The sequence below is a fragment of the Morone saxatilis genome, unplaced genomic scaffold (assembly GCF_004916995.1).
Source record: "Morone saxatilis isolate NCDOM2014 unplaced genomic scaffold, NCSU_SB_2.0 Contig14, whole genome shotgun sequence".
Lineage (NCBI taxonomy): Eukaryota > Metazoa > Chordata > Actinopteri > Moronidae > Morone > Morone saxatilis.
The window spans coordinates 22,477,015-22,484,646 of NW_023339696.1; the positions used below are offsets into that span (position 1 = coordinate 22,477,015).

Consider the following 7,632-nt stretch of genomic DNA (forward strand, 5'->3'; position numbering starts at 1 on the left):
TTCTTTTACCAAAGACAATCAAATATAAACCAGAGCACCATTGAAGGCACACTGAAGGTGAAAATGAATTAAGTACAAAGATCCACATTCGCAAGTAGATGTTATCAATGTCTGTCGCTTGTGTCTTGGGCTGAAATGTTGTTTAGGAATAAGAGGGTCGTGTGATTGTCCATGTGCCCTTAAAATCTTTTTCAAAAACACTAAATACAAACCTGTGTATCTGTACTTTTGATTGTGTTAATGTGAAATAAACCTCTTATCTACTTCGACTTTTGGACCTGGCCAGTGGATGGAGGAAGGCGTTCAACTCAAAATGTTCTTGAGCGAAAACTGAGCCCATAATAAATTCTTAACTCAAAAAATGTAAATAGATATTTAAACTTTGGTAACTTCGAGTAAATTAAGTTAATTGAACTAATTCCTTTTCCAGTTAATTGAAGTTAAACTCCATATGCAGTATTTTCTCCAAACTCTATTTAAAATGTGTGAAGCAGAATTTGTCCCTGATAAAGTCCACCTTAAATGGATCTTCTTTATTGGTACAAGTATTAGGTGGAATTACTCATTGGGGTTTCTTAATCTAACAGCAGGATTATTAACGTCACCCTGTAAAAAACAGCTTGATGTAAATAAAAAACATTTATAATTTTTCTTTAGTTGGTAGCCAATTCATTTTCTGTATTTTCTGTAATTGTGGACAAAAAATCAAAATCTTTAACTTTGGGATCACTTTTTAAAATTATTTTCGATGCATATTTGGGTCCTTATGATGATTTAATAAACTGAACAATAAAAACCCCAGAATTGTAAAAGTACTGAGCTATACAGCATTATAAATGTTTAATATAACAGATATAAAGTCAGACTAAAGAAGAATAAGTCAGTGGAACAAAAGTAGAATTTATATCAACTAATCTTTAAATTTATGTTACTTCTTTTTTAATCAATTAAGATGTGCATTGAAAATATTACTTAAGTAAAAGGTGGCAAAAGTCCACACATTATACTTGAGTTGAAGTACTTGTGTAAGTACTAATTAAACTTCTTCACTCAAGTAAAAGTAGAAAAGTACACTGAAATGTACTCAAAGTATAAAAGTAAAAAGTCTTTGAAAGTGAAACAAAAACAAAACAAACAAAAAAAGCTGAGATTTAAAATAATTCAAAGGAAAAGAAGCAAATTCTCATATTTGATAAGCTGGAACTTGTACTGGTATAAACTGTTGGGTGGTTTATTATAAACTCTTCATTTTTATGTGAAATTCTTAATTTGTAATCATTTTTAAGTACTTGAGTAAATGTATGTGCACATTAAAGTACTGACACTCAGAGGCAGTTGTTGGTAATCTAAATTATTTGCCATTTAAATAACATAAAACACTAAACAATATAATATATGATAGAAATGTAATATAATCATATATAATTATTATAGTCGTAGATCTCATAGTTCCCATTTCACATGAACGCAGCACACGTTCAAACTGTGGTGGTTTCTGATTGGACCCCAGACAGGAAGCGAAACTGCAGCTTAAGCTTTCCTATGAACCAACACATTCACGTCAGACTGTTTAATCTGCTAAATTTAGTTGAATTAAAGATTAAAAGTTTGAATGGAAAATAATAAAGTTGTATTAAACACGTTTGTTGTGTTATGTGTCATCGTGCTGAAGGCGGAGCAGCTGTCCGGCGACGGTGGCTGGTGAGTCAATAAACTGACACATTCATCACCACGTTAATTTAAAGTTTAATGTTTGACATTTACATTTTGGGATTTTACCGTGAAATTAATTTTAACACTTGCAAAATGTTGCCTAGTTTAGCCCCGACACCTGCTCATCTGACTGAACTTCACACCAAACTCCATTCAAAATTCTGTCACTTTAACGTCCGCCTTGATATGACACATCACAGAGGTTTGTTAACATCCCATCGAAAAGTTCAAGTCACAGAAGCTAAAAGAGAAAAATAAATGTTAAATGGCTGCTAAAGTGATGTGACAAAAGCTTTTAAAAACTATATAAAACTAAATTGTGTCTAACTTGACTCTAAAACTAAATAGAGTAAAAGTTAAATGAGGTTTTGTATAGAATTCATACCAGTGTTTCCAATGCTTCCATGGAGCTAAATCTCATGCATTTTCCTGCAAGCTCTGTTCTAATCTCCATGTCTGCTTCTTGTTCAGGTCTGATTCAGAGTTCAGACTGGAGGATGAAGGCCCTTGTAACATCGATGTGTGGGACAGCTCTTCGCTCTCACATCAGCAGTTCATTGAAAGGTACAAACACATTAACTATCAATCAATAAATTCACACTGGCAGATACATTTGGGCAGTAAAGTTAAGTGATGATCAATTTTCTGAGTTTATCGGCTCTTCTGAGGTCAAACATACAAACTTTATAACAACCAGTGTTTATTTGGGGTTAAACTGATACATTTCTTTAAAAAGAGGCAGAAAAATGACAGTTGGCGACATTAAAGAACAACTATTTTATTATTTTTAACAGTGTAAAACTCTAATATACACAAATTCACATAGTAAATAAAACACCAACACAACTAATAATGTAACACTAATGAACAGTTACAGTACTGAAAGTAATAAAAACTCCATGAAACATGTTGTAATAGCGTATAAATATTAAGTTAAAAACATCTTATAACAACAAACCTTTAACATTATGATTTCATACTGATCTGTTTTCCTTTTGGCGTCGCAGCATTGAGCTTCTGTAGAAAATAAAACTCTTCAATGGATGAAAATGGATTTGAGGGTTTTATTTTGACCTCAGTATTCCTAAGACTCCAGTTTAATGAGCGTGTTGTTGTGTTTGACCTCCGTCTGTCTCTGTACGCTGACTCACTCCTGCTGCTGTGTTCTCAGATACGCGTACAGCCGACCGGTGATCCTCCGAGGCCTCACTGATAACACGGTACGTCCACTTACTGTTTGTCGACTCGCTGCAAACACTGAAAGTCCTACAGTTGCTTTTTATTTTAAATGTTATAAATATCTGTACGTATAAGAGGAAACTCACAAACACTGATTGATGGTCAGGACGTTATTGATTTAGTGAGTTTTTGTGATATCTGGATGTGACCTTGGGACCCCCACTAGGCAGAGTCATGAGGTATCTCAGTGTTTCTTCCAATTCTGTGAAGAAAACTAAATTCAATTGTTTTTTAAAGATTTCTATTTAAGATAACACAAACTGCTCTTAAAGTACACAGTTAAAACAAAAACAATAGGAGAAAACACTGAATTTGTCAAAAAAAGAGGCATAATAAGAGTCAATAATTGTTAAAAAACATAATACAGACAAAGAATTGTTTGAAAAGTTCCTAAAAATATCAGGAAAACTCATCTCTGATCAATACTCACACACAATATTCATATTATCTCATATTATTAATAATACTGGATCATAATTTCTGATGCTTTAACATGTTAGCTGCACTTTACTGTATCTTTATATACTTTTGACTTCTTACTTTTATAGTTTATAAGCTTATCACGTTTTATTTAATGTAAAATCCATTTAGAACGAACACAGTCTCTAAGTATCAGGACAGGGACTCATGATTTCTGTCATATTTGTATAATAATAATAATAATTTTTATTTTCCTTTTGATAAAACCCTCAAATTAGACGTCATTGTCATCAACGTCATCTGAAGACCCAAAATACACAAACACCAACTGCACTAATCGGTTCAATAACACACTCGGACTGTGAATGTTGTTCTAGAAATTCAGGTCGTTGTGCTCCAAGTGGAGTTTACTAGAAGAATACGGGGACCGGAGAGTGCGGCTCAGTACTGCTAACACTTACTCTTACAGGAAAGGTATGAATGTCTGACTCTCCCTCTGCTGTCTGAGCCTCATTAAACCTGCAGGGACTTTTATTTTGTTATTAATCTTTTACACTTACTGACTGATCGCTTTGTTCCAGTGGATGTCCCCTTTCAGGAGTATGTGGACATTTTACTGAGGCCTCAGTCTGCGGACGCTCTCGGCAGCGGTGAGTCAAACACTTAAGTTAAAGGTTGTATACACACAGTTCACTGCTGCCACTAGAGGTCGCACTAGACAGCAGCTCAGACCAAAACAACAGCTGCATCAACCCACCAGACTCCATTCACAAAACCAGTGATTTTACTGTGCAGATAATCGTAAACACTTATGAAAGTGGACAGAAACAGAATAAAACTAATTAAATCGTCTCTGTTAGTGTTTCCAACATCACCCAACTCTGTTTGGTGGAAATTAAAATCCTAATTCAACCGACGTATGATGATAAAAACAAGCAGTTTCAGTCGAGCAGGACAGGCTATAAGAAACAAACCACAGACGAGGCTGCGATACAACACAGACAGAGGGAAAGAGACACCATGTGACTCTGTGTCTGTATATAGAGAATATAATGTTAGCTGATATATTAATGTTTATATCTCATTTATAACCCTTTTAAAGGTTTTAGAGGGATTTCTTTGCTGTTTGAGGATAGAAGAAGTCTTATAAAGATTGACTTGACTTGAAAAGTTTACAGTTTTCAAATGAAGTTTTGAATGTGAACAACAACTATGAACTATAATTTAAGTCACATAGAGGAAGAAAATACATATAAATACATGTTTAATATTATCTGGGATCATTTAAAGAAAGGTTTGTTTGTCTCAATACTGTCGGACTTCCTGTCTGTGGCTCAATGGTTCCTACTGATGTGGGACTAATGTGTGTTTTTCTCTTCTACAGACACGCTGTATTTCTTCGGAGACAACAACTTCACCGAGTGGCAGAGTTTGTTCGAGCACTACGAGTCTCCGCCGTACGTCCTGCCTCGCACCACCGGAGCGTTCAGCTTCGGGATTGCAGGTCGGTGTTTGTCTACAGCAACGCTAGCGGCTCTAAACACGTTTTCTTAAATCTGAAAACACATTATTTGTAGTCCAGGAAATCTTTTCAGAACTACAGTATTTTATTATAATGCAGTTTGTTACATTTTAGCTTTTATCAACAAAAAATGCTTGAAAACTTCTGCGATTTGCATATTGCACTTTGCCGTATGGCGGTTTTGATAATATTTCGATTAATTGTGCAGCGTAAACGCAAATATTTTTGGTACATGACCAAAGAAAACACAAAAAAAGTGCTGTGGTATTCCCTTTTGCACCAAATGCACCAAAAATAATATTAAAAATAAATGTAGGCATTAATTAAGTAATAAATCATGTCATACATTGATATTTCTGCTTTTAATTTCTATATTTATTTACATTTGTATTAATTCCCATTTTTATTTACTTTTCTTTCCATTTTACTTAATTTATTCTTTATTTTATTCTTTATTATATATTTGCATGTCTTTACCCAAACTTATTTATTTTCAAGGCAAATTCATTTACTTCTTTATTTCTTTTTGATTTTGGCAGTTTCGGTCCTCCATACTTAAATTCATTGAAACTCCCTAATGAATAAAATAAAATCTTCAGCATTAATGCAAATATTTATGAAATTGTTGCTATGTGACCAGATGTGGTGTTTGGTCTGCAGGTCCAGGAACAGGAGTCCCGTTTCACTGGCACGGTCCCGGTTACTCCGAGGTCATATATGGAAGAAAGGTGAGGCAATAAGACGCCACGTTGAATTATTTCCTCCCTGAATCTGTTTGATTCGTTGTCTGATGTGTGAACTCAGATAAATGTCTTGTTAGTTCAGTGAATGATTCTGTATTGATCCCACAGCGCTGGTTCCTCTACCCACCCGACCAGGAGCCTCATTTCCACCCGAACCGGACCACCCTGTCCTGGGTAACAGAGATCTACCCCAACCTGCCCGAGGACGAGGCCCCGCTGGAGTGCACCATCAGACCTGGAGAGGTAAACGACTCTTTAACCCATATTTATTATTAATTATTGATTATATGAGCCTGTGAAATTCATTTTTCTTCTAACTAATCATTTTAGTGAATTTATATGGAGGACCTACACTGCCGAAGTCAAAATTAAATGGATGACTCAATAAATAAATGCCATTAAATGCACCAAAATAATATTTAATAAATAACTGTTAATTAATTCATCAAATATTTGTGTTTTTATTAGCTTCTGTATTTATTTACTTTACCTTTATTAATGGGTGAGAGGACCTATTGAGGCATTTCCTACATTTAATACATTTCATCATATTAATAAATTGGAAATATAAATCAATAAATATACCATTAAAATAAATTCAAAGAAATTAATAATTAAATGGAAAATTTAGGTAGATAAATACAGAACTATTTTTGGTGCATTTAAAGGCATATTTTATTTTGTTTTGATTTTGACAGTTTCAGTCCTCTATACAAAATCACCACAATTAATGAACACTCATAAATTAATCGCTGAGATGACCTATGATGCATTTCATCCATTTATCTTTGGTTTCATCATATAAATAAATTGGAAATTAAGAATATTTCAACCAAAAACAAATGAAATAGAAACATTTTCAGTATTATTTGGTGTAAATGTTTCTCCAACACTGATTTTTATTTTGTTTTGTTTGTTTTTTATTGGAAGAAACTTAATAATGGTAATATAAATGGTAATTATAATAAAAAATGGTGACACTAAAACAACAATCTGAATTTGAATAATTAATTTAAATATAATTTTTTCCTCTCACAGCAGTAACATCACTGTTTGAGCTGAAGCATCAATATAAACTACTTTCACAGATGTATTTATATTTTATCTGACAGTCTTGGTGTTTTCTCCGCCAGGTTCTGTATTTCCCCGACCGCTGGTGGCACGCCACTCTCAACCTGGACACCAGCGTCTTCATCTCCACCTTCCTCGGCTGAGCTTCTTCTTCAGCTCTGCAGTATTTCCTGTGTTTGATGTTTCAGAGCGATAAACTGTCGATTGTTGGGATCATATTTCAGTCTAAAGCAGAGGCGGATCTAAAGATTTTAAAAATACCATGTTCAAAAATGGAAATTAACTCATATAATTTACTGATGTTATGGACAGATTTTAGACTAAAACAAGATGTATTTCACCTTTATAGATTTCTATTCGAAGCTTCACTAATGTGCCACAATAATCAAGTTAAAATATCTTTTCCAAGCAAATATTGATTTATGTGATTGATTGTGGATGTGAATATTTCTCTAGATCCGCCTCCCCATTTACTTTGCAGGTGAATCTTTTCAACAAAGATTATATTTAATGACCAAAGGAGCTAAAAGTGACAACGTAATGTGTTTTCTGTCCCTTCTATGTCGGGATCAATATGTGTGAGAGTTAAAGATCTGTGTCATCGTATTATTTTTATCAGCCAGTTGAACTTGAAGCAATAAAGCACAAAAACATCTGTTCCAGTCACTGTTGTTGTTTCAGGAATAAAGATGATTATTAAAATATTTTTGTTTGTGCTTGTTTACAAAAAAAACTCATTAGCTAGCGTTTTGTTACCATTAGCTAACTTCTTCTTCACAGTGTGGTTGTATTTTATTATGTAACGTTATAATAGAACAATAAGAATATAATAATAAACATTAATTAAACAATTAATAGAGTAATGTAGATCTGATCTGAGGGTCCCTAATAGACGCAGACGTCTCTTTTAAAAGCCTGCTGTGG

The 7,632-nt window shown here is 33.8% G+C and overlaps 1 protein-coding gene across 1 annotated transcript; it reads left to right on the top strand.

Annotated features, from left to right (window-relative positions):
- Positions 1-1,517: 1,517 nt before the first annotated feature.
- On the top strand, positions 1,518-7,410 carry jmjd8 (jumonji domain containing 8). Its single transcript, XM_035654373.1, has 9 exons — positions 1,518-1,701; positions 2,185-2,277; positions 2,885-2,933; positions 3,750-3,846; positions 3,954-4,022; positions 4,757-4,876; positions 5,555-5,622; positions 5,746-5,880; positions 6,771-7,410. The coding sequence occupies exons 1-9, from the start codon at positions 1,613-1,615 to the stop codon at positions 6,849-6,851; spliced, it is 801 nt and encodes a 266-aa protein (XP_035510266.1). The 5' UTR covers positions 1,518-1,612; the 3' UTR covers positions 6,852-7,410.
- Positions 7,411-7,632: the final 222 nt, after the last annotated feature.

What these genes read in the sequence shown, in the direction of transcription:
- jmjd8 (XM_035654373.1), top strand. Translation starts at nt 1,613, where the DNA reads ATGGAAAATAATAAAGTTGTATTAAACACGTTTGTTGTGTTATGTGTC. An exon ending in CTGTCCGGCGACGGTGGCTG is followed by an intron (nt 1,702 to 2,184) that starts GTGAGTCAATAA and finishes CTTCTTGTTCAG; the next exon opens with GTCTGATTCAGAGTTCAGAC. An exon ending in GAGGCCTCACTGATAACACG is followed by an intron (nt 2,934 to 3,749) that starts GTACGTCCACTT and finishes ATGTTGTTCTAG; the next exon opens with AAATTCAGGTCGTTGTGCTC.